The sequence below is a fragment of the Meleagris gallopavo genome, chromosome 8 (assembly GCF_905368555.1).
Source record: "Meleagris gallopavo chromosome 8, MGAL_WU_HG_1.1, whole genome shotgun sequence".
Lineage (NCBI taxonomy): Eukaryota > Metazoa > Chordata > Aves > Galliformes > Phasianidae > Meleagris > Meleagris gallopavo.
Window position 1 is genome coordinate 16,947,532 of NC_139411.1, and position 26,574 is coordinate 16,974,105.

General features: G+C 42.5%; 2 protein-coding genes across 7 annotated transcripts; one reads left to right on the top strand and one right to left on the bottom strand.

Moving 5' to 3' along the window:
* The first annotated feature begins 206 nt into the window (after positions 1–206).
* Positions 207–26,347, top strand: BLOC1S2 (biogenesis of lysosomal organelles complex 1 subunit 2). Of its 5 annotated transcripts, XR_014884897.1 has the most exons (8): positions 207–366; positions 1,105–1,221; positions 2,315–2,434; positions 2,912–3,016; positions 3,574–3,719; positions 5,107–5,172; positions 5,852–6,021; positions 7,350–26,347. XR_014884897.1 is itself a non-coding variant. In XM_085230148.1 (5 exons), exons 1-5 carry the CDS (start codon positions 315–317, stop codon positions 3,603–3,605), a joined length of 426 nt encoding a protein of 141 aa, XP_085086274.1. In that variant the 5' UTR covers positions 207–314; the 3' UTR covers positions 3,606–4,222. The 5 variants fall into 5 exon arrangements, 2 of the variants coding, with proteins under 2 accessions (XP_085086274.1, XP_010712747.1); XR_014884898.1 differs by lacking the exon at positions 5,107–5,172; XR_014884899.1 differs by lacking the exons at positions 5,107–5,172; positions 5,852–6,021.
* On the bottom strand, positions 13,961–21,906 carry LOC104911955 (cytochrome P450 2H2). 2 transcript variants are annotated; one of them, XM_085230144.1, is made up of 9 exons: positions 21,694–21,906; positions 20,058–20,220; positions 19,093–19,242; positions 18,288–18,448; positions 17,696–17,872; positions 17,130–17,265; positions 16,688–16,875; positions 15,016–15,157; positions 13,961–14,516 (listed from the first exon to the last, which is right to left on the bottom strand). In XM_085230144.1, exons 1-9 carry the CDS (start codon positions 21,868–21,870, stop codon positions 14,335–14,337), a joined length of 1,476 nt encoding a protein of 491 aa, XP_085086270.1. In that variant the 5' UTR covers positions 21,871–21,906; the 3' UTR covers positions 13,961–14,334. The 2 variants fall into 2 exon arrangements, with proteins under 2 accessions (XP_085086270.1, XP_085086271.1); XM_085230145.1 differs by lacking the exon at positions 15,016–15,157 and having other exon boundaries at positions 14,460–14,516.
* Positions 26,348–26,574: the final 227 nt, after the last annotated feature.

The window sequence follows — 26,574 nt, forward strand, 5'->3', positions numbered from 1 at the left end:
TCTGCTCTGCTTTGGTGACACCCATCCAGGAGTACCGTGCCCAGATGTGGACTCCTCAACAAAGGAGAGACAAAGATCTGCGGGAGCGCTTTCTGAGCTCTATCACACAGCCGCGCCCCCGCGCAGCAGCCCGAACCTCGTGTCCCCGTAGCCGGACAGCGCCCCCTAGCGGCCGAGAGCCGGCGGTGCGCGAAGGAGGCGGTGTCACCCGGCTCTTTCGGGGTCGCGCACGCGCCGCGACGGCGAGGGGCGGGACCGCGGCCTTACGCGAGGGCGACGGCGGAAGCAGAGGCCGCGGGAGGGGGTCTGTCGCCATGGCGACCGCAGCGGAGGGGCTGCCCGAGGCCGGCGCGCAGCCCGCCAAGCGTAAGGGACCGGGGGGCCGGGGCCGAGTTTGCTCCTTGGCCGCGCGGCCGCTGGCGGGCTGTCAGGCCGCGGCCCGCGCCCGGCCTAGGGAAGGGCAGGCAGGTTGGGCTGGGGGCTGGCTGCGGGCGGGGATGTCCGTCCGTCCGTCTGTCTGCTGGCTGGGGGCTAGATTGCGGTCCTCCTCCGGGCCTCTCGAAACCGAGAGCCTTTGCCTTCAGGCCGGAGGTAAAGCAGACGCAGCCGTGAGCTGCGCTGGTTCTGCGTGAAGCAGCACGAGGGCCGGTTGTGGAGGAGCGGGTTTCTGTGGGAGATGCAGCGGTTATCGCTTTCTGTGGCTGGAAATCTGGTTTTGCTCCTTGTAAAGCTGGCCTGGGGGCGGCTCTCATGTTTTAAGTCAGTGACCAGAAATAAAGATCAGCAGCGTTGCGCGCAGAGCCCTTAGAAGCCACGTCCCACGAAGGCCCACCTCCAGGCCCTTTAGAAGGGACTGAGCCGTGTAAGAGCAGTCAGGACGGGTGTCTGCCCCTTACACGCCTCCTGGAATGCTTTAAAGTAGCCTCGACGCTCCTTTAAGAAAACAGCCACGGTTTGTTATCCTTTAGTGTAAAGGAGACGATTTGTATGGAAGGTAGGTCAGTACAAAAAAGTAGCCCCAAACAATGGGTCTGTTTAATTCTTGTGGTGTGTGTCTGCACCTGCTGACTTTGCCTGATCCTGTAATGTTTGTACCCCGATCAGAGGATCCTGCTGTCGAAACAGCAGAGGAAGCTAAGGAACCAGCAGAAGCAGACATCAATGAGCTCTGTAAAGATATGTTCAGCAAAATGGCCACTTACTTAACAGGTGAACTGACAGGTAAGGCATTGCAATGCTGACTTGCAAGTAAACTTCTGTTTCTTTTTGTTTTCTCTCAAACTCTGTTGTGTTGTTTGTACAAACTGTATGTCATAATATCTAGCAAAACTGGCAGTTCAAGACTTATGTGTTGCTATACTGCTAACAACGCTTAATTAGTGAATTGGTGACTTAATGAAGTCCCAGATTCGTACAGATATTTTTTTCAAATATTCAGTTAATCAGCAACCAGAACGAGTTATTTTTCTGTTCTGCAGAAGCTTGTGCATATTATGGGGAAGTGTAGGTGAAGAAGGACAGGAAGAGAAGCAAAACTGAGAGTGGAACATATGTAGCTATTTCACATCTGAGTGAGAGCACAGATCGTACATACATTTTCCAGCATTCATGCTTTAGAATAAACTGTGAAAAGTAAACTGAAATGTTAGTTTCTGGGGATTGATACTGCTTTAGATCATTGCACTGTGGGAACTTTTTAAATCTTTTTAAGTTGTTTATCAGTTAAAATCATAACATTTGGTAACTGTTCTGTTTATCCTAGGTGCTTTATATGCTCATTTTTAAAGGTCATAGTGTTGTCTGACTTCTTTGCTTCTGTATCAGGCAGTGACAATAATTTAGGTTGGAAGGTACCCCTGCAGATCATCTAAGTTCCTGCTAACAGCAAGAAAGACTTAGCAGTTAGATCACCGATGATCACAAATACTATTGAGCTACTTCTTAAGGCTGCTGATATCTCTAATACTATTATCCTTCCAAATTACTGTGCGCGTGTAGAAGGTCTGTTATCCTTGTAACATGAATAGGGAACCAGAAACCTTGTAATTTGTCTTCTGAATATCACTGTATTCTGTCTTGAGATTCTGGATCAAAGTGACTTTGCTGTGATAGGCAAGGATGTCTGTGAGACTGAGAAAGTTCTAGGATTGCCCAGAGCTCAATCTATGTACATATACAGTGTTATACCTGTACTGCCATCTAACCTATTCTTACTGTATTTGGTTGTTGCTTTGTAATCTCGTCTTCGAGAAAAGTCAGTACCCAGTTAAAACTGCACCAGCATTTAATTAAAATAAACTCTACTGTTTTTAAGCCACCAGTGAAGACTACAAGCTCTTGGAAAACATGAACAAGTTGACGAGCTTGAAGTACCTAGAAATGAAAGATATTGCTATAAACATCAGTAGAAATCTGAAGGATTTAAATCAAAAATGTAAGTAAACCAAATGAGGGAGGAGAATAATTAACTGCACTCTTGTATGGGATCTGGAGTATCTAAGATGTTGATAGTTTACCTTCCAGTGGTTCTGAAGGAAAAAAAAAACTCACTAAGAGCTGTGTAGTGTTAGAAAATGCCGATCTTCTGTATTTCATTACAGCTATAGACTACGTAGACTAAACTAAGAGAACTTATGTACTGTATTACCCCCAGATTTTGAAATAATAAGGATTAAATAACACTACTTTTGATATAATTGTATTGTTATTTGTGTTGAGTCTAACAGTGCTCTTAAAGATTTAGTTTTATGCTGGAATATATCTATCTGTATCACCATCTGATTTTGGAGAGGGAAAAGGAAGGAGCTTTTAGAGTATTTTGTCTGAAGAACATAATGAGAAATTGTTTGAGTGTGAACTGTTTATTGGAATTGAATTAGAACTGACAACTATTATTTTTCTGGCTTTAAAGATGCTGCTCTTCAGCCATATCTGGAACAAATCAACCTAATTGAGGAGCAGGTTGCAGCTCTGGAACAGGCAGCTTATAAATTGGATGCATATTCCAAAAAACTTGGTAACTGTTGTCTTCTGCTCTTATTACCTAGCAGCTCAGTCCCCTGTAAGGAGATTTAAGAAAACAAAGTAAACTCCTGCTTTGTTTAACATGTCTCAGTGACAGAGTTGCCCGTGCAGCATAGTATTGATCACTTTCAAAATAATGAACAGTAGAAGTGTATGTGAAGCAGAAAATGTTGATAAAAGATTAATATTTGAAATTATAAGGACATAGACTCATGTAGGTCTTACTGAACTGTAGCTTGTTAATGAGTCTTAATTTCTTTTTTGCAATGTGGACAAATATTCAAGACACGTAATTCTGCAAATGGATGGATTTATAAAGTTCCACCAGGCACTTAAGTCCCCTTGGCTTATGTTAATGTGAATTGTCTGACCTGAGTATCTAGTTCTTAAAAATCCCATTGTTCAATTAGATTAGCCCAAATGCTTTAGGAGAAAGTGGCCCCAAGTGATTCATCTAAATGAAATTGGATTTCAAGATGTATAGCAGAGTACAGGATTCAAATCTTTTAGCTGTCCAGTCCTAAAATGCTGTTATTTTTCCTTCTGCAGAAGCCAAGTACAAAAAACTGGAGAAACGATGAAACTGCAACTGTCTTTTCAAGTTGGAGTTGGGCTGTGGGTCAAACTGATCTCTGAGTTGCACAACATCGGTTTTATATGTTGACAAGGATTTGGTAACAGCTAACATAAGACTGGTAATTTTCTTTTTTTTTTTTAATCTATTGAATACAGTTGACTGTATTCAGGCCTAAGGCAGAATCTTCTGTAATGCTTCTGTTGCCTCAGTTCAGCAGTGGAAAGTTGAAACTTGTCCCTAACCCATATCTTGATTCTGGCTATCCCTCCATTAGTCCTATGTTCAACATGAAACATTCTACCAAGGAAAAGCCCTGCATAACCTATAAAGACATTTTCAGTTAGTAGCAGCAGGACATAAACCTATTTTTTTCTTTCATTGAGCTCTGTATTGAGAAGATTCCCTGGCCTTTGGAGTTGTGAGCATGGTATTGAAAACGTTTAAGTTTGGTATGCATTTTTATCTGTTTAAAATAGAGAGACTAGTTATTATAAACTTTCAATAAAACAACTTGCTACATTTGTCTCTCTAGAATCTCACAAATTCCTGTTGGAAAGACTATGTAAGTTGTATTTTTATTATTCATAGGGTCTGTTAATAAAGACAAACACTTTACAGTTACTGGAAATTGTAGAAAAAAACATGCTTTAAACTCTTGTGTCAAGTATTCCTGCATTTATATCCTTTGACTGTCCTGACCTCTGGTGAAATTACGATCACTTTAACATGTGCTTAGTTAACTTAGTACATCCTTTCTCTACTTTCCCAAAGAAGTTTCTGTGTTTTTGACCCTATTCATTTTTGAAGAGGTATGCCCAGCAAAGAAAACTCCTCTACCAGATGAACAGTACTCCAAATTGCTAATTTAACAGAAACCTTTTTACTGAACACCCAGTCAAAGTTTGGGCTTTTTTGTACCTATTGACTCAAACTAGTTGAAGCTGGCTTTTGATTGGGTTCCAGTAGAGGACAGAACAATTACTGATAGAGTTCAAACTTCGTACTAGCTGTTTGGAAGTATGATTAGTCAGGTGCCAATATGGTAAAGATCACGATTCTGCCAGTTATTGTATAACCACTGTATAAATAGCTGATTGTCAAGTTTTCCTTAGTGCTCTTTAAAAACAGTAAAGCAAGACCTTTGAGAGCCTTCAGCATCACTCAGAAAGTCCTGGGTTTTAACATGGAAAGTGCTATCTGCATGACTTTGATGTAGACTCCGAGAAAGGTTTTTTTGAATGAGTATCAACATATTAACAGGATTAAGTCTCCCAAAGATAACCATGTATCTGTGTCTGTGTTGCTTTTGTTCATAGTTAGTTCACTGATGAGTTTTCTACCTGTGTAATTAATTAAACATTAGTGCTGTTATGAAAGCAACTTCCTCCAGCCCAACAAGAGGATGTAGTGACACACATCTAAAACCTTCGTGCCTAGAAACTGATATTTGAATGACAGTAGTTTCTTTGTGATCTTTGATGCTTAAAAGTGTAATATATCAACAGCAATCAGACGGTGTGGCAGAGAGTCCTGTTTCCGCAGCATTTCATGCACCTGTGATTGTACAAGAGGTGAGCATGTTTCAGCCAGACTCACCAGTGTTGACAGTATCATCCCTTTTCTTTGCTATTATGGAGGAGGATCACAGATCCTTGGCTGCTGATAAGAAATCTATCTTGAGGGTGCTACTCAGATCCTCTGCTCCCTGAACAAATTGGAATTTTCATTACAGCATATTGCATTCACATGTGGGTGGGAACATAATTCCTGATCCCCTGCCAGTCCTCTTACCTGACCCCTATCCATCTCTAAGAACAGAAAACGTAGTAGTTCATATCGGTTGGAAATGGTTCTTGACAAGTGGGCATCAGAATCTAGAGCTGAATAGTCATTGGAAATCTTAGCAGCATAGGCTTATCTGGTATTGAAACGAGAGCATTGCTCTTCCAGCCTAGTGGTTTCTTTGATTTCCTACTCTCTCCTGGAAAGTAGTGCTGGAAGTACATAGTGAGTGCTAACAAACGGGGATTATTCTCCACTGCAGAATAGCAGCTGGCCCTGTGCTATGGCAAGATGCAGGGGCAATGTGAAATGGTGGCAGATTTGCATCCCAGTGTTACAGTGTCGATCTGGCTATGTGCTGTGTAGCATTGTGATCTTGTCTATGTGATAAGTCAGATATGTAGCTCTAAGTGCCAGTGACTTGTCCTGTCACTAGTCAGCAAGTCAAATAAATTCTTCTTTTGTCAGGTAACCTGCCAATCAAATACTGGATACAGAATGGAACGTGACACAGACAGGCTCCATACTGTAATGGCAGCGTGCTGGCAGTTATGTGCAAGTCAGCTCCGTTATCAGATGTGTACCATGTTATCAGACCTTGTGGAGGCAAACCAAGTTGGGTACAGAACTGAATACAGGTCAGCCCTGCTGTATTTAAGATGCATTGCAGTCACCATCCCATTTTCCTTAGTACATGCTGTCCACGTTACACTTGAGACACTGAAACTCATAGTGTTCTAAGAATCCTCTGTCACTGGGATCATTATAGCAGTCTTGCCGTGTAACCTCCTGAACAGACCTCCTGAAGAACTGCACTGCTCTCCACGCTCTTTTCTATTTATGTCTTTCAGTGCTTCCTACTGTGGCTGCCTTAGACTCAGTGAGGCAGCTGGTTTATCTTGGTGCCATGGGAAGGCATGTAATGGAGAATATATTTCAGAGCTATTAGTCTTGCTTAAAAGAAGAAAAAAAAAAAGTGTCATCACCTTTAATATTTGTTCAATGTATAAAGCTCCCCCCATGCCACAGTTTCTTCCCTAACACGTGCAAACACAGGATCACAGAATAGTTGAGGTTGGAAGGGATCTCAAAGCCAATTGCTCCAACCTCCTATTCAAGCATGGTCACCTGGAGTGGGTCACCTAGGACCGTGCAGCATGTGATATTTCCACTGCCAGCTTTGGACATTATGGCAAGCAGGTTAAAAGTTTTCCTAACACAGAATTTGGATATATATTCTGCCTTGTTTGGGCAGAAGATACTGCATGTAGAGATAGACTTGCTAGCCAAGGAAGAGCATGTTCTCAAGTGCAAAAAGGCTAAGGTTTGTCCTCTGGTTGGCAGAGAACTGGAAATTTACAATTAAACAGATTGTCACTGCAGAACACCACTCTGGACTACACATGTATTAGCTGTGAGCTGTAAGGAGCACCTCTCTCGTCTTCAAAGATATGTCTGAAAGCTGAGGATGCTGTCAGTGTCACAACCGAAACGGGATTAATGTCCTCTAAGAGAGCATCCATGCACCTGTTATTAGCAGGTACTCTTTCTCTCTTCAGGCTCAAGGCAGTCAAGGGGACAGAGCGAAAGTAGTCAGATAAATATGGTCACATGCAAGTAAAATCTCATTACCTCTACACTTACCTCACCCTGGAGAGTACTGTCTGCATGGAGCTTCCCCATGCCACCTCTTTATTGTTAGAGGCCCAGCATCTGGCTTGTCTTTCTAGTGAGGCTGAAGAATAGATTTAAATACACTTCAGTGGCAGTTGTATTTGTGTGTGTTTTTTTAGAACTGCTGACTTAGCCACGTCTTGTTTTACTCGTGGATGCATTTGGTGGTTGATGTGAGATTCGCTCACCACGTACATGCTATTGGAGAGTCTGGGAATCTATATGATCAAAGCATAGGAAATTTCAAAGAAAAATAATACAGCATTTCTCTGCTTCTCTTCCTTTTTGGCAGATTTGCAAGATGGCCACAAGAGGGTGATGTTTCAGCAGAGAAAACTTCCGTAAGATAAAGCAGTTAAGAGAAAGAACCAGTATTCTGTTAAAACTATTGCTTTTCTACTTGAAGAAAAAGCTGTGCTGTTTTAAAATTACAAAGGTGGAAAACTCCAGGAACTCTGAAGATGGGAAACCATCTAGCTATATGTTGCACTTAGTGTTTTCAAGTAGAAGAGTTAAGACATAGTAAACTGTTCCACAATCTCCTGAGTATTGCACCTGCAGGAGGCAGAGACTGGAGATGCCTCACAAGTAACTCTTAATTGGGAGAAAATTTTAGAGAATGAGCACCTGAGTGATTATGTGATGATGGCATCCCAATTACACCAGGAGCTGGCAACTGTGTTCTCAGTTTTGTCTTTAAGTAACCATTCTCCTCTCTGTCTGCGGGCTCTCTGTGTGAGTGGTGGAGTCCAAGTCATGGCAGGTTTGGCAGGTCTTTGAAAAGCAGCACCACAGAAGAGACATGGTGAAATTCCTTTGAACAGCATATTGCTAGCAAAATGTGTAGTCTAAAAGGTTGCTGCTCAAACATTTTGCCTGGAAAGTCCATGAGACATCCCAGAGGAAGCACAGGGAGATGGTAAACCTTACTCTCTTCTCTTCTGTGGCATTTCCTGGTGCAAAAGATAATAAGAAAATAGTAGGTGCTTGAAGGAAGAACATGGAAGATCACAGAGGAAAGAGGGTTGACAGGTGAGAATCAAGGGACAAAGTATTTCATTAAGGTGATCTGTGCAACTGCTTTGAAGCTGAAAGCAGATCTTGACAAGTTGAACTGCAACTGCAAACCGGGGATAAAACTTAGCCTAGTAAATACAGCAAACATGGCAGAAGTTATCCAGTATTGGCCTATAGCTAAATATATTATGTGTGCAGTGTTGTACCTGGTGGCAAACATGCAAGAAAAAAACGTAATAAGTAGAGAACAAACATTCGATGAACGTATGATGAGTTTTGTTAATGGGAGATTTGTTAATGATTAATGTTTGTCCCTGCTTTCTGGTATTAGGGTAGAATAAAATGGAACCTTGACAGAGGTCACACACACAGAAAAAAAAATAAATAAAGCAGTTCATCCAAGTTTGTCAGCAGCTATTGATTTTATCTAATCAGTTATGTTTAATCCAGAGGAAGCAGAAGCTATTGATTGCCTTTGCACTGTTATTTATTTATTTATTTATTTATTAAACCATAGCATACACAAAGGGAGATTTCCAGGATGCAGCATGAAGCCCTCCTTTGATCCAGCATTCCTGTTTCATGTTGTAATGGAACCCCTGGGATTCACAACTATCTTCTTACTGTTTGCATTGTTTGTCTCCTTGTCTCTTCAGTCTACATGGAGGAAGATGTTTGAAATAGGGTAGTTGCCTCCTGAACCATTTGCTTTGCCCTTCATAAGGAATGTACTAACTAGACCAGAAGAATAACTTGCCTTAATCTTCAGAAGATGTCAAGGGAGTTTGCAGGATTTGGTGGGTCCAGTGGTGCACATTAAGCAGAGCCTGGTCCAGTGATTAAAAAACTTGGGACTGTATTGTAGTTCTAATAATAAGGGTGTATTTTTTAAGATAAATTATATTTGTACAGAGACTGATCAGTTGGTGATGGCAATGCACTCCCTCTCTATTGGTATCTCATTCACAGGTATCCAGAAGAGCCCTTCTCGGGCATGTTTTGAGCCAGTGCTGAGTTTCTAAACTATGTTTTGGAAAAACAAGAAAAGATACTGTGAGCTATACGGTACCTTTTTTACTGTGATGATTTCTATTTATAGCTAAATGTAATTCACTAGTCCCATACGTTTTCCTCTGGTTTACTATGGGTGGATAGGTTTATTTTTCTTTTGGTGATGACCTTATTTTTACTAACAAAAGCTTTAAGAAAAGCTAGAATAGAGGAACAGGATAGGCAGCCAAACGTAGTAAGTAACCTTATTTCAGCTCTTTAGCTGAACCTGTGTCGGTGTCCTAACCAATTTGTTTATGCCTATGTGTACCTAAAAGATCAACTTGTGGAATGACTGTGACAGCTTTGCCCACCTGCTCCTAGGCATATGTCCCCGAGATACAGAGCTGTCTCACACACTGCTTGTATAAATGATTACAACTGAAGAAACAAGAGTACTGACAGAGTAAAAAACGTCACCATTCTTTCTTGCTTTCTTTCTTGACTCATTAGAGCTGACAAAATAGAAATGACGGAATGTAAATTACTCCAATGACTGTGAGGTCGGTACATGAATAATCACTTGAATAATTAGTTCATAAGGACTGCAAAGAAAAATGATTATGGACCAGTTCACCAATTGACATTATAAAATCTCAGAAAGGCCCCGTTCAGATGATTGAAGCCAAGTGAATGACACAAATTCTGTCATAAAGGAGGTTAAGCAATGAAGATCAGTATGAAAGTATGTGCTTAATAAACGGGAGGTGGAGATGTTGATATCTCATCCAAAGCAACAAAGCAATGGATACCAAATCTGGTGCAAGCCATTTGCTGATAGTTGGTGATTCTGGTCACACAGAATCACAGAATGGCCAGGGTTGGAAAGGACCTCAAGGATCATGAATCTCCAACCCCCCTGCCACATGCAGGGCCACCAACATCCCCATTTAATACTAGACCAGGCTGCCCAGGGCCCCATCTAATCTGACCTTGAACACCTCTAGGGACGAGACATCCACAACCTCTCTGGGCAGCCTGTTCCAGCACCTCACCACTCTCATAGTAAAGAACTTCCCCCTGACATCCAACCTAAATCTCCCCTCCCTCAACTTAAAACCATTCCCCCTTGTCCTGCTGTTATCTACCCTTTCAAAGAGTTGAGGTCCTAATATGCAGAGCCTTTATTAAGGTTATAACCTGGACTTTGAGATGACAAGGATAGGGAATTTAAGAAAGCTGTCTCATGCAAAGTTATTTGATAGTTCAATCACATAATGAGGTGTAAACCTCCACCCTCTAATGCAGGGTCTGAGCTGTGCTAGAAGCCTTAATGTTTGTTATTCTCAGGAATCTGAGTATGCACTATCACAAATCCTGTATGACAGCAGAGAATTTCCAGATCCAGATCAATTCATGCCAAAGCATGTCTTGGATAGAAACGATGATTTTAAAGCAAGTAAGTTGTTTCTGTCTTTTTCTGCAAGGAGTTAAATTGTGTTTCCCAGACTTTCCTTTGCCTTTACCTTGACTTGGATCGCCTGAGGAACTTTAAAGTGTCTACAGCAGTGACTGTATAGTGTCTTTTGATCAGGTGCTGGAATGGAGTGCCCAGGGAGACGATTGAGTCACCATCCTTGGAGGTGTTTGAGAAACATTAAGGTGTTGCACTGATGGATAGTGTTGGTGGATGAAAAACTTAACATGAGCCAGCAGTGTGCTCTTGCAGCTAAGAAAGCAAATGGTATCCTGGGGTCCATCAGAAGAGATATAGCCAGCAGGGAGAGGGAGGTGATTGTCCCTCTCTACTCTGCCCTTGTGAGACCCCATCTGGAGTACTGTGTCCAGGTCTGGCGTCCCCAGTAAAAGAAAGGGAACTATTGGAGAGGATCCAGAGGATGGCCACAAAGATTATCAGAGGGCTGAAGCATCTCTCCTATGAAGACAGGCTGAGGAAGCTGGGTTTGTTCAGCCTAGAGAAAAGAAGGCTGAGGAGTGACCTCATTGCAACCTTCCAGTTCCTTAAAGGGAGCCTACAAACAGGAGGGGAGTTAACTTTTTACAAGGGTAGATAATGGCAAGACAAGGGGAAATGGTATTAAGTAGAAGAAGGGAAGACTAATTTGGACATCAGGGGGAAGTTCTTTACCAAGAGAGTGGTGAGGTGCTGAACAGGCTGCCTAGAGAGGTTGTGGATGCACCGTCCCTGGAGGTGTTCAAAGCCCAGATGGGACCCTGGGCAGCGTGGTCTAGTATTAGATATGGGGGTTGGTGGCCCTGCATGCAGCAGGGGAGTTGGAGCTTGATGATCCTTGAGGTCCCTTCCAACCCAAGTCTTTCTATGACTCTATGACTGTTTAGTGGGGAAATACTGGTGATAGGTGGATGGTTGGACTGGATGATCTTGGAGGTCTTTTTCAACCTTGGTGCTCCTTCTTGATTGAAATGTTGTTATGCCACCTCTCGTTCCAGACACATTTGTGTCTTTCCTTTTGTAAAGCCACAGTTTAGCTTGAAACAACCAGACCATAATCCTAGCAAATACTCACATACCTTCATTTTTTCACTCCAGTCTTCAAAAAGGGCAAGAAGGAAGATCCGGGTAATTATAGGCCTGTCAGCCTCACCTCCGTCCCTGGAAAGGTGATGGAACAGCTTGTGCTGGATACCATCTCCAGACAACTGGGAGAAAAGGAGGTTATCAGGAGTAGTCAGCATGGGTTCACCAAGGGGAGGTCGTGCTCGACCAACTTGGTGGCCTTCTATGATGCTGTCACATGCTGTGTGGATGGGAGAAGAGCAGTAGATGTAGTCTACCTTGATTTTAGAAAGGCATTTGATACTGTCTCCCACGACATCCTTATAACAAAGCTGAGGAAGTGTGGGATGGACGAGTGGACAGTGAGGTGGGTTGAGAACTGGCTGACTGGCAGAGCGCAGAGGGTCGTCGTTGGTGGTGCAGAGTCTGGCTGGAGACCTGTAACCAGTGGTGTCCCCCAGGGGTCTGTGCTGGGTCCAGTCTTGTTCAACATCTTCATCAGTGACCTTGATGAGGGGATAGTGGCCACCCTCAGCAAGTTTGCTGATGATACGAAGTTGGGAGGATTGGCTGACACGCCTGAAGGCTGTGCTGCCATTCAGCGAGACCTGGACAGGCTGGAGAGCTGGGCAGTAAGAAACCGGACGAGGTTCAACAAAAGCAAGCGTAGGGTCTTACACCTAGGGAGGAATAATTGCATGCACCAATACAGGCTGGGGATGAGCTGCTGGATAGGAGCTCTCAGAGAGGGACCTGGGCATCCTGGAGGACGACAGGTTGGCCATGAGCCAGCAGTGTGCCCTCGTGGCCAAAAAGGCCAATGGCATTCTGGGGTGCATTAAGAAGAGCGTGTCCAGCAGGTCGAGGGAGGTGATCCTCCCCCTCTACTCTGCCCTGGTAAGGCCTCATCTGGAGTACTGTGTCCAGTTCTGGGCTCCCCAGTACAAAAAAGACAGGGATCTCTTGGAAAGAGTCCAGTGGAGGGCCACAAAGATGGTGAAGGGCCTGGAGCATCTCCCCTATGAAGAAAGGCTAAGTGAACTGGGTCTGTTTAGCCTTGAGAAAAGACGACTGAGAGGGGACCTGATCCAGGTTTATAAATATCTGAGGTGTGGTGGCCATAGCGGTGAGGCCAGTCTCTTTTCAGTGGTACGTGGAGACAGGACGAGGGGAAACGGACATCAGCTGCAGCACAGGAAGTTTCACACGAATGTGCGTAAGAACTTCTTCACGGTGAGGGTGACGGAGCACTGGAACAGGCTGCCCAGGGAGGTTGTGGAGTCTCCTTCTCTGGAGATATTCAAGTCTCGCCTGGACGCCTACCTGTGCGACCTGGTGTAGGGAACCTGCTTTGGCAGGGGGGTTGGTCTCGATGATCTCTAGAGGTCCCTTCCAACCCCTACAATTCTGTGATTCTGTGATTTTGTGTGTACTGTATGGATGAGAAACAATGAAGTTGAGAAACCATGTCTGCGCAATCTGTAAATCCTGCATGGTTTGATTTTTCTGTAGAGCTTTAACATGACATTGTGGTGATTACAAGTGCTGTATTGTTCCGCATAGCAAATATTCAGCTCTGTTTTCACTGCAATCACAGTAAACTATGTGCTGCAGGGAATGTGATCAGTTTGGGAAATGCCAGGCCTGAATCCATAAATCTGCCTTTGCCAGTTCATACACACCTTTTAAGTGATGTTTTAAAAATTTATTTCGTGATCTTTACATACTTCATAAAAGTAATGAGAAGAAGCCAGCTGCCATTCAGCTTGTAAATGGCATAATGGAGATCCCATTATTATTTCACTCTTCCTTGTCACAGTGAGCAGTCACAGATTCTGCTCTGGTAGGACTAGTAAGGTCAGTCCATTCTTCTTCCACATTGTTTCTGAGAATGGAAGTTTTCTAGATCATGTCTTAGAGCCATAGTGCATTTATATAAACAAGTGAAATAAAACAGTCAGATATGTACATATTTTGGACTGCATTTGTATATCTAAGCTTTGTAGAGAAGAGTTTTCCACTGGAACATGTCTTTCAGGAATGTCAGAAAAACAATTTGGTGCACTACCTCTTCTTAGATTTGCAGTATAAATTTTATTTTCACAGACCTTCACTATAATTACAGAAGAGAGGACCCATTTGCTCAGCCATCAGATCAACTTGTTTCACACAATGGGCGAATGATATGTACTAGGACAAGACTGCAGTAGATGATCATGTTCTGACAGAATGAAATGGTTCCATGTTGCTTTATGAATTCCTTTACAAACAGATCACAAGCAACAGATCACTGAAAACACAGAGAGATATGCCTGAAGCAGTCTGTATAAAAACCCTACGGGGCAAGCATCTTTTCCTTCAGTGCTGAGAGGATCAGGTGATGGGGACAGCAGCAGCAGCAGCAGAAGGGTTCTTAGAGCCCACACACCCTGACATATGAGGAACTAGACAGGAAGCTTAGCTGATGATGTAAGTGCAAAGGAGAGCCTCTATCATTCTCCCTAAGGAACTGTCACCCTCCCTATGCAGTCACCTACTATGATTCTGTTTAGAGCTGGCTGTGCTGATTATAAGAGCAGCATACAATTACTTTTCTTTAAAAACATACCTTTTCTGTCCCTGAAGAAACTAGCAAATTATCTAAGTGTCTCAATCACATCAGGATGGGCAATGACTGTCATTCAAGAAGACTGTCATTCCAATTTGAGAGGTGCCGACTGTCTTCACTTGTCTAACGTGGAATAAATGAGATCTCATACGGTCGGGGAATTTTTGCCGCAGAGGTGACTATGGGAGAAATGTCGACATCCTTGTGATCTACAACAGGCCTCAGAGTAAAGTTCTGCAGGATGGATGTTAAAAATAAGAATATCTCCATCCGGGCCAGACCTTCTCCTGCACAGATGCGTTTTCCTGCAAAGAAAGAATGAGGGAAGAAAAAAGGAAATGATGGTAGAGTACTTTTGCTGGTAACTTATTTTAACCCCTCTGCCATGAAAGTTCTGACTTCTCAGAATGGGCATGCAGCACTGCATCCTTTTGGGGAAGTGAATTGGATTAAACTAAGGTCTCGGCGTTCAGAACAGTGTGAGAGTACTGGGTGGGTCAATGCAATTTGAAGGTTTCAGTTTTTCCTGTTCTATTGCTGTTTTATGGCTAGCTAGGAGAGAGAAGTGGCATGGCTACAAGTCCCACTTCATGCACCTTTACTTGGAGGATGCATCAGAGGAGCTCTGGTACTTGTTAAGAAAAGGAGGTAAACTGAAACTGTAGTACATAGGGTAGAACTGCCTGAAGTGACCAGCAGATCTCCAGACATCACTGTTCAGACAGTGATGACAGAGCCACTGAAATCTCTGAAGAGGTCCTAGGAGAGGATAGTCTAGGTCCTGACATAGAAAGAGCTCTTTACCTGCAGAAAATGGCATGAAGTAGTCACTCTTTCTGAAGGTACCATTTGCATTCAGGAAATGTCCTGGGTCAAACTTTTCTGGATCAGGGAATTCCTTGGAGTCTTGCAGGATGGGAGACAGCAAAGGGAATATCATGGTGTCCTGAATAAGCATAGAGAGAAGAAAGTTAAAGTGGAGACATGCCAAAGTAAAGCCCCATCGATCAGTTCCCAGAGCTGAATGCATGAAAAGCACTGCTTTGGTGACTGCTGGTGATCCCAGTGAGCTTCACTGTCTGTCAGAATTCAGTATTAAAATGTCATGAGAAAAGCTGGTGTAAATGCAAACATGGTGAGTAGTGCAGTCTTGGGGCACATTTAGAAGGCTTAGAGAAACAACATTTTCCAAGACCAACAGCACCCATTCATATCTAGAAGCTAACTAGCTGCTTTTTTTCATAGTTGCAGTTCACTGACTAATAATTATTTGTATTGCAAGTAAAAAGTTGGAAGAATGATACAAAAAGAAATGGAATTTGCATCTTAGTGTATAATAGCACGTCAGAAGGACTGTTTTGGTTCTCTTGAATGATTAGAAGGAATGATTGAGAATAAATTATCGTTTCAGCTTCCTCAGATTCATCAGTATCACACAGATTGATAAGAAAGGATCATCACAAAACTTAGCAGAGGTCTGGAGCTCTGAATACCTAACTCTGCACATGTAGATGTGTTATGAAAAGCCTGGTAATGTATAAAACTTCTCAAATTAAATCTTTATTAAATTCACATATACTAGAATAAAGTTATAAGCACTCTTTGCCTACACAAAGGAGAACAGCTGGAAAGACATTGTTACTACTAACTGATTCATGGCCATAGACTGGACTGCCAGGGAAGTGGTGGAGTCACCAACCCTGGAGATGTTCATGGAATGTTTGGATATTATGTTGAGGGACACGGTTCAGTGACAAATATTGGTGACAGGTTCATGATTGGACTGGATGATCTTGTAGGTCTTTTCCAACCTTGGTGATTCTGTGATTCTGTGACTCTATGATCATAGAACTATAGAATGGCTCGGGTTGGAAGGGACCCCAAGGATCATCAAGTTCCAACCCCTGTGCCACAGTCAGAGCCAGCAACATGCAGAAATAGTCCTTCTCTACTCCTGTAAAAAGAGAAAACAACATGTTTTGTCTGAGTAGGGAAAGTTTAGCCACATTAAAGCTAGCAGTTTTTAAATAAAAAAAAGTCTTCCATAAGTATGGCAAAGATGTTCTGTAATGGATTTTAACAATAAGGTTGGTTAGACAATTTAATATGGCTTTCAAATAAATGAGAACTTTGATTGATTACATTTGTGTGAAAAAATTGGAAGCTTGATCTCCATCTTCATACAGAGAATGGAAAAGCTTTTTTTCAAATACAATGGGAGGGATGTAAGAATTAGAATTAAATGTGGAGGTTGGTGGCCCTGCCTGTGGCCCTTGCCTGTGGCAAGATTCGTGATCCTTGAGGTCCCTTCAAACCCAGGCCATTCTGTGATTCTGTGAAGAATTCATAGAATCCCCTCCCAAACCAAATTATTCTGATCTGCATTGCATTTCAGTGTGTTTGAAACTTAAGTAAAATGTGATTTATTTATCACATCCTTGCTTTCAAGAGAAGATAATTTCTCCCAGTAATTGACCTTGGGTATGAAATAGTCTCTGAGCTTGGTGTCCTTGGTCACAGCATGTGGTAGATTAACTGGAAGGAAATCAATGAATCTCTGGATTTCATGGATCACAGCATCTGTGTATGGCAACTGGCTCCTGTCTGCCATGCAGGGGCTTCGGTCTCGGCCAACCACACGGTCAATCTCCTTGTGAATTTTCTCTGTTAGGGAATAAGTAAATTGAGTGGATGTTTCCGCAAGCCTTTCCTCACAGTAGCAGCAAAGCTTGCTTTTCACCCTCCCGAGAACGTATGAACATATTTGGTACTGATGGCTCTCTCCTGGAAGTAAAGCTAAGACTGATGGACATCTCTGCTATTAGGGACTGTTGCCACCAGTGGTAGTGACACAAACTGTCCACTTTGGACCCATGGCCTATAATATATCTTCAAGTAAATATTCCCTTTCCTCTTACCTTCAATCTCTGGGTATTTCTGGAGAATCAGAAGTCCATATCTCAGTGTGGTGCTGGTTGTCCCTGTTCCCGCAAGGAACAAGTCAAGTGTGGTTCTGGTCAAGGACTCAACAGTGAAAATAGGGTTCCCTTTCTCCTGGGGGAAGATTTGGCAGGATTCTTTGAGTGAAAACGATAAGAAGCTTTTCTACAAAGGACGCCTTTGTCCTTTGTGCCTATGCTGTATGTTTTTAGATTCACCTAATGTCTTTTCAAAAATACAACCCTCCCCAGAACATCAGGATAACAATTCTTATATGACATTTGAGATAATATGGAAAGCGTATGGAATTACGTTGGTGAGGTTGGTCCACAGCTTTCCCAGCTTTGGCTACTGCTGTATGCCGTTGTTAGTGCTGTGCTTACAAATCTTTCAAAGGGGAGTGAGTGGAGGGGAGAGAACGAAAGTGCCAAGAAAAGCAAACTTCCCTCTGTATTTGCAAAAGCCCAGTGTGCTGCTACAATGGGGAGACGATGCAAGGATTCAAACGGTGGTTTTCCTATCATCCAAAGAGCACTCACATTACCTGTTGCATTTTGTTGATAAAAGCATCAATAAAATCTCGAGGACAGCTGGGATCAAAAGATTCCTGGTGTGCTCTTACAATTTCAGAAATGAAGTCATCAACTTTATCAATGCTTTTTATTAGTTTTTTATGAGGCCCAGGCAAATAATCCAGGATGGTTGGGAAGAAATTGTAGAGCTGTGATAGTAAAAGGAAGGAAAAGCATATTTTGGTTAAAGTGCTACAATGAATCGTTCTCCTAACTGTTAGTATGAAAAGGAATAAACTGTTTTGGAAATGTAGGTCTATATTATTCAACTGGATTTTAATGCCTCTTACATCACGGCTTCACTAGACTCAAGGAAAGACATCATTTAAGGTAGTTTTGGAATTGTATCCTTCCTTGGGCATGCAGTTTGAAGTACAGTAAGTTTAAAAAGAAAAAAGAAGGAAAGGACAAAGGAGTTGGCCATGTAACTGACTTTTTGGTCTTCAAAATTATTTTCCATGTTTAGGGGAATTCATACCAATGAAAAATGAATCACGTGAATAAATATTCATTTTAAAACCACAATAATTCATACATTTATTAAAGCAATGAAACTACACAAACCTGTGTTCGTATTCTGTTCTGATACTTCTCATTTTCATCCAACATCTTAATTAAACCCAGAAATTTCTTGTCCTCATAGTCAAACCGATCCCCAAAAACGATGGAACAGATGATATTGGAAACAGCATGTATTAAAAACACAGTAGGATTGAAAGGTTTCTCTGCAACATAAAAAAAGTCACTTGCTTTCAGTATTTCAGTCATCATCTCCTCCCCTGGTAACTACGGGAAAGTTTTGTATCCATTTGATACCTCGATTTGTACAGTCCTTTAAGAAGGTAGTGAGAAGCTTAGCCAATTGGTTCTTTTCTACTTGGAAATAATTGATATCCTGTCTGAATTGTTTAAGTCCCTGTCCCAGAGATGGAGGCTTTCAGTGCTGCATTAGCAATGCAGTGTTATTGACAGGAAAGGAACAATGCAGGTGAGCATTTTTCTCTCTGATTGGTAGCAAGGATATTTATGTGTGAATCCATACTGAATTTTCTAGTGGCTCATGGAGAACAGTGGTACTTTGGCATCCTATTGGGTCTATCTGCTTTTTTTACTCCTTTCAGAACATCACACATGAAGGCTGTCTATGGAAAGGAAGCTTAGTGTCCAGGGTATTACTACTCTCAGGGGAGGTTCTTAAAAGAAATAGTAGTTTACATCCTACCAGATATGCATATATAGGTTAAAAAAGCAGAAACTGGAGCTGTATGCTCACTTCCTGGGTCAAAGTTTTGATGAATCAGTGGCACAACAGTCACTGTCTTGTTGCAGATATGCAAGGTTTCCCAGTAGATACATGTCTATGTCCTACCATGTGTGTTCCTGATCCTCTCCACCAGAAAACGAGCTTCCTCCTGGATTCGCTCCTCAATGCCCTTCTTCCCCATTCCAAAATTACGCAGGGTGGTGAGAGTAAATCGTCGGATCTGTTTCCAGGTCTCCCCATTGCTGGTCACAATGCCTGTCATAAGAAGGAAAAACAGACTCCATAAGGAAACAGATTTTCACACTCCCGCTAGTCCCCGAGATAGGTGTCTACCACAATTGCTGTATGCCCCAAACCCTAACATTCCTGCAGTTATGGAGGTGACAAATTGATCAATCTGACCTGGGCACTGCTGTTTATTTCCTGAATAAGAGAAATGATACCGGGCTGTCAATAAAAAGGGACCATTAGTACTAAAGTCAACTTGGCCACAAGCAGATGGCTAAGACAAATTCCCAAATGCTCAGTGATGCACCTTCACGCATCGTATCATCACTGAATACACTGAGGAAATAAAAAATAGTACCATGGAATAACCATTTGCCTGGATAAACAGTCTACTGGGAACTTTTGTGGCAAACGAGCCCAGAGCCTAGTATTGAGTATGACCCTTAACTAGGACAGCCTTTATTTGCTTGTCAGTGTTATATTCTGGAATTTCCATTTGATAGCATCTGGGCTATAGGGACTTGGCCAGTATTTTCAGAAATGGAAGAATAACAGTAAGATCTTAGCGGCACCTTTTGTCAATGAAATTTTAGCCAGAATTTGAAGGTGCTGAAACTAGAAAGGAACTCGCTGAAGCCAGCCTAGGACCTTGAGTAGTTCTCCAGGGCTTCAACCTACTGCTAGGTCCAAGGAATGAGTTGGGCTTTTAATACTTTATTCCTAACTTTTATGTGTAAATGGAGTACTTGAAGTCCACCAGTCACTACACCACTGCCCTTACGGGTGGATTCCTGTACCAATGACATGATCAGTTCTGTATGGCAGTGTTACCTGGGACGTACCTATGCCTTTGAAGACTTTCTCAAAAAATGGCAGATTGCCTCTCCCACTGAAGGCTTCTCCATTATCAATTAGGGCTTCTTTCACAACGTCGTAGCCATAGAGCACCACAACCTTTTTGGGGCCTAAATGTATTGTGAAGATAGGGCCGTACTTTTTGCTGAACTGTAGGAAGGAAGAACACAAGGAACAACACATCTGGATGTTAATCATGGAAAAAGAAATTTGCACCTTCATATGAAGGTTATTTTCTTCTTTTTTTGTTTTTTCCTCAGGAAGTATTTGCAGATTGTGCACCACAGTGACAGACAAAAGGTCTCTTCCCTTTTGCACCAATCCCTAGAGCAGTGTAACTTCATCCTGGTAGGGGGCACACTGTCACTCACACTGCAGAAGACTGGAGCATGCTTTGGTTCAGCAGAACCTCACCTTAGTCAGTGCTAATGGTATGTGAGATAAGAACTGGGAAACACACTGACTCAAGCACAATTAATCTACAAGGATTAAATGTGCCAGGCACACACCTCTGAGCCTTCCACACGTACTATGGTTTGAGGAACTGTTTTGCTGTTATTACTTTGCAACATGGGGCAGGTAAACAAAGGCTGAAAAGAAGAAAGAGAAGGAGGTTGTTGGCAATGACTCTGGAAAATCTACTATTGCATGAACTAATGACCAGTGTAGCTGTGTTACTGCCTGATGTCTCACAATTGGGAAAATGCTACACAGCCACAGTGTTTTATACTACTGTTAAAAACGTGTGCATTTGTCGGGATTGTATGTGTGCCCAGAACTTCCCAACAGGCTTGCTTTCTCAGTGTGACTGGGAATTGCCCACAGAGGGTCCTCAGGTGGTGAATAAGAGCCCTGCTCAGAGTGTCTGGAAAGCAATTAATTCCTTAGCCCTTTCCCATCCATCTACCACCATCCCATCACAGTACCCTCAGGAACAGGCTCCACAGCCAAACTTACTCTGCCTATTCTCTCACAGGCACTGAAGCACAGGCTTTTTTTTTTTTTGACAGATGCATGACAGTATCTACGGGAGGGAACAGGCGGTGCCATTCACCTTCAAATTCCTTTGTTTGGCCCTTGTACTCACAAATTCCCCTCCCCAGAGATCATACCTACTGCCAGGGAGCTGAGGCAAGAAAATAGAGCAAGGTCCTCCATAAATCAGGGCTGCGCTCTTTTGCCAGAGCAATGAAGAGATGGGCACAAAGAGGTTGTGGTGGATATGGTGAAAGAATCAGTACCCTGTCTGGAAATTTATTGCAAATTGCAGTACGGACGTAAGGCCAGAGCAGGTCTCATCATCAGTACTGTTACTGCTATAGTCAGCGTAATACATCAAAAGCAAATGCGTATCCAGAAGCATTCCTGTTCAGATCTGCTCTGTCCCTGGAGGTGTTCAAGGCCAGATTGGATGGGGCCCTGGGCAGCCTGGTCTAGTATTAAATGGGGAGGTTGGTGGCCCTGCATGTGGCAGGGGGGTTAGAGATTCATGATCCTTGAGGTCCCTTCCAACCCGGGCCATTCTGTGATTCTGTGATTTTGACAGGTGGTCAAACAATATTGGCATTGTCTAGTGAATTAAGATGAGTGGAGACAACACAGGAAAGAAAGAGACAGTCTCACCTCCTTAAAGCTCTCCATCAAGTCCCATGGGTTCAGCTGAAAAATATTTCCAATTATGGGGATTGGTGTGGGACCAGGAGGCTCCTTCCCTCTTTGTGATGTACTTCTCCATGCAGCAATGAGAAGGCATGAGATGCAGACCAGCAAGAGGATTGTGGGCCATCCCAAGAACTCCATGGTGGGCTGAGGAAGGAGTGTCAAGTGTCAGAAGAGTTTGAATTGGGACCTGCAAACCTGAGGTTATTTATAAGCTGTAGAACAAAAGCACGTGGATTAAATCAGCCAATATCGCCTCCCTCTTCCTGCTGAGGCAGCAGATTACTTATTAATCTGCTCAAGATTAGAATGAGCAAACTAGGGATGAACTCATTGTTAACTCTGACTTTTTTAACACATACAGGTTGTGTTCCTTTGGGTAATCATTCATGTGGCAGTAATCATGGTCTAATGCTGCCAAATGATCTCAAAATGCAGAAATACTAGAGCCTAGATGCTGAATGTATGCTTGCTGTTGTCCTTATGCCGAGGGTGATTTCTGCCAGCCTCTCCAACAGGTTTGCAGAGTGGAGGGAGCTGTGGATGAAATAAGGGCATCTTCACAAGTTTTTTATAGGTATTTCACCTTCACTTCTCAAATGGAATAATAACATTGGTCTGAGGTCAAACATGCAGATTTCCAGGGAAAAAACTGCATTTTTCCTGATCTCTTTTATGCAGTCCACAGTATCCATAGCATTTGCTGGAAGATTTGAAAAGTTATCCACAAAGCACAGAGCCCTGTGGCAGCCTGTGTTCTCTTTCACTGTGTGATGTTTCAAGAAACTTTCTGAATATGCAGAGAAGATGTGAAGATCTGTGAAAGTTAATGGCATTCTGATCAGGGAGTAACAGAATGAATGGTTTTATTAGTAGCAATTATTTAATAGAACAGAAAAGCATAGGTGATCTATTACACTTCCAACTACTCTTCCTCACATGTACATAGTAAGTAAACTTGAAACAGATACAAATTCTGAGACAAGACTGTGTGTTTGATATGCTTTAGTGAGGAAAGACACGTGCATCAGGAATGTGCTGCAGCAGTAGCCCCTGCTCTGACTACTTTTGGGGCAGCCTCTATGTAAAGACACACAAAAGCAAGAGACTGTACTGGAGGCAAATCTGCAAGTTTGCCAGTACCTCTGGAAGACATTCCTTTGCCTTCTGGCAGATCAAGCACGTAGAAGAGGAAAGTGGATATTAAATGGGCCACTACACCACCTAAGAGGCCCAAGAGTACCAAAAAACGAAACAACCTGTTGTGCTTTAACCCATTAGGCAGCTGAACACACACAAGTGTTTGCTTCCTCCCCCCAGGTGGGATGAGAGAGGAAACTGGAAAGAATAGGACTTGTGGGTTGAGATCAAAACTATTCACTGAGACAGAAGAGGAAAATAGAAACAAAAGTGCAGTGATAACTATATATACAGGCGCAATGTAATTACTTTCCTCTTGCTGACAAATGTACAGCAATAATACAACTTCCTGCCGACCGACAGCCATGAGCAACACAAGGTGTCACTCAAAAATGCACAATGTCAGTGTCTTCCTTACAAGACAAAGACTTTGCCATGACCAGGTGTATTAAGATTCCATGAAAATTTCAGTATTCAGTAATTTATAAAACATGCATACTTGTAACATGCTATGCTGGTAGGACTCAAGATAAGATAAAGACATTGTCATTATTTTTCAGGTGATTGCAGAAATGCCATTTGACCAACCAGCACAAAAGATGTGGTTAAATATTTGTGTTTGAACTCACAGGACCCAAAACACAACTCAGTTGACTCAGGACCAAGCCAGTGACATGACTTCTGCTCTTCAGTCGATTGGAATGTGTAGCACAGTTACACCCTGGCTTGATCTTTGAAAGTGCAAGGAAGTTAATGTAGTATCAGCCTTGGCGTGGCTTGTACAGTGACTCCAGCAGTAAACCACTCTGTTGTTCCTGTTGGTGATTATCTTTGAATAGAGCTTAGCTTTAAATTTTAGTCAGCATTAAATGAGAAGAGGCCTATCTCCAAGCCAGGCAGCAAGTCAGGAATTGGACAATAAGTTGACAAGCGTACATGCTTTGCAAACAGTGCGTGTGTTAAAGAGAAAGGATGATGTGCAAGTTCACCAACTGACAATATAAAATCTCAGAAAGGCCCTGTTCAGCTGACTGAAACCAAGTGCATGACACAAATTCTGTCATACAGGAGGTTCAGCGATTCTACTCATTCGTGCCACTGAATGTTCCCCCATGCTACAACCAAAGATGTCCTGCTCAGAATGTACCTCCTCCATTAAATCTGTTCCAAATTTTCTGTAAATGATTGAGTTCAGGCCTTAAAGCTTGTCTGCTGGAAGAGGCACAGAATGAACTCTTTTCCTCTTTCAGAATTTGCAACAAATCAATGAGTTTAAATTAGAGTCCCAAAAGATTAGAGCTTGAGAAGCCTTCTGATGGAAACTACTTCCAAGTAGTAGCTGTGCATGCAGCCATTTTTTTTTTTATAGTTAATATAAGATGAATGTATGTGAGATATTGGTATCACGTCCAGGAAGCAAAGCAATGGATACCAAATCTGCTGATAAACATTTGCTGATAGTCAATGATTTCTGTCTTAATATGCAGAGCCTTTACTAAGGCTAAAATAACCTGAGCTTTGAGATGACATCAATAGAGAATTTAAGAAAGCTGTCTCATGCAAAACTATTTGATAGATCAAACACTGAAAAAGGTGGAAGCCTCCACCCTCTAATGCAGGGCCTCTGTGTTTGTTAATCTCAGGTATTTGAGTATGCGCTGTCATGGAGAAGTTTGAAGGCCATATGGGAGTAGGGAACAGAGGTTCCTGCAATGAACAAGCTACATTTGAAGAAATTAGATAAGTCAATGCAGACTTCATGGCTAGGTTTTGACAACTTAATCTTCAGCTACTTGGATACCCATTCTCAATGTTTACTACTTAGGATGCTGCTGTATTCCCTGCACTGCGACAAATCCAGATCCAGATCAATCCATGCCAGAGCATTTCTTGGTGTATGGGAACTGTTGAATCATGGCCTGAACCTCTAATTGATCACCTGAGTCAGCACTGGGAGCACAGGTGAAGGCAATTAAGCTGTGTGACCGGAAGGGTTGGAGCCTGGCTGCACTTCACCTAGACCCCATTTAAGGGCTGACTGCCTCTGAGGAAGGATCTCTTTCTGGGGATCATTTCCTTTGGAGTTGGTTGTGGTTTTTTTTTTTTTTTTTTTGCAAGCCTAGGATATGAGTGAGTTTTTCATTTATTTTTTTATTATCTGTTTCCACTGTGGTAATCCTTCTAGTTATACAACCTGTAAAGTACCAGCCTAACCATGCCACTCTGCTAATTGTATATTTGTTGATTGTACACTTTGCACTTGGATGGAAATGGTGGCTTTAAGGCAAGTGTGTTGTTCCTGTCTTTTTCTGTAAGGAATTAAATTGTGTTTCTTTCAGATCTCAGACTCTCCTTTGCCTTGCCTTGGAAGGAAGTGTCTACAGCAGTGACTGTATATCGCTTTTGCTTTCCTTAAAGCCTCTTTTGTTAGTAGCAGAAGCAACAGTTTTGTTTTTTGCTTCTGCCTCTGCGTTCATTATGTTCAAGTGCCCAACTTGGGAGTGACTCAGTCATGCTGGAATATATCCACCGCTTACTGATTTATGTCATATTCATTTATAACGATTGCTCAGGCAAGTGCTGCTGCCCTGCTAGGGGAAACAGCTCAAGTGGCTTTTTTTTTTTTTTTTTCCCCCTGGAGTGTTTCATAGACAAGAAACTCAGGGACATCTTTAGTGGGCCTGAAAACTGCCAGTTCTGGCCTTCGTTACCACGTGGCCAACTGGCTGACACTTCCATAGATGCTTTCCAGCTCCCTAGGGACTTTTTAAACTTACAGATGTTCTTATGTTCTGTGAGACGTATCTGGGAATTACTAGCAACAGGGCAAAGAATGAATTAATCAAGTTTGAAAGCCACTCTTTGTGTTGCTAAGTGACAAGACTTGGTGTCAAGTCTGCCATGGAAAGTCATGTAGCCTTGCCTCAGTTCTGCAAATAAGCATGCAATTTTCTATGTACTGTCCCACCAGAAGTAAGAGCCTTGGCAACACCGAGTGTGAGCAGGCTCAGAGAAAGAAAGAGCTGTATGGCTGCAGGGAGAAATAGGCTTTTATTGCTTGTTATTTATTTTTTTAACTAATGTTTTCCAGTTTAGCAGGTGACAAAACATCTGATCCTTAATCTCTCAGAAGTGCTAATACCCCTCTGTGTTCAATCAGGTGAACTCAGAGGAAATGCAAGCAGCCACTGGTTACAATTGCACTGCTGCTTGTATCACAGCACAGTGAGATGCAAGGTGAGACTTGCAGGGTGCAGGTATAGTGCTTCTCTAATCTCAGATTCCTGCTCCATGTGATGGTGGAGTCTCTGGGAGCTACAGCTGTTGTTGTTTTTGTGGGATTTCTTTTTTTCTTTTTTCTTTTTTTTTTTTTTTTGCTTTGCACAGGCTGCCTTCTTGTCTGTTCAGCATGGAGGAAAGTGTCTGGAACAGGCAAGTTGCCTCCTGAGCTAATTAGCCATGGCAAAGTTGAAGGAAGCACAATGAGCTTTCCCTTTTTTTTTCTTTTGGACAAGTAGACTTCTAACAGTTGGTCCATGTTATGAATATTGATAAGGTAGATGATATTTTCATGTATTTTCTTTCATTTGTATCATTTGTATCACTCTGTGATATTTTTTGCTTTGAACTTTTTGTAACACCAAACAACTCATGGTATTTCAAGACTATAAACACAGCAAAAGAAATGAACGTTTGGCTGCTTAC

Excerpts from the sequence above, each read along its gene's own strand:
- BLOC1S2 (XM_085230148.1), top strand. The coding sequence starts at position 315 with ATGGCGACCGCAGCGGAGGGGCTGCCCGAGGCCGGCGCGCAGCCCGCC. Across the intron at positions 367-1,104 it reads CGGCGCGCAGCCCGCCAAGC|AGGATCCTGCTGTCGAAACA; the intron begins GTAAGGGACCGG and ends TACCCCGATCAG. Across the intron at positions 1,222-2,314 it reads CTTAACAGGTGAACTGACAG|CCACCAGTGAAGACTACAAG; the intron begins GTAAGGCATTGC and ends ACTGTTTTTAAG.
- LOC104911955 (XM_085230144.1), bottom strand. The coding sequence starts at position 21,870 with ATGGAGTTCTTGGGATGGCCCACAATCCTCTTGCTGGTCTGCATCTCA. Across the intron at positions 16,876-17,129 it reads GAAATACCCAGAGATTGAAG|AGAAAATTCACAAGGAGATT; the intron begins GTAAGAGGAAAG and ends ATTCCCTAACAG. Across the intron at positions 15,158-16,687 it reads GAGACTATTTCATACCCAAG|GACACCATGATATTCCCTTT; the intron begins GTCAATTACTGG and ends ATGCTTATTCAG.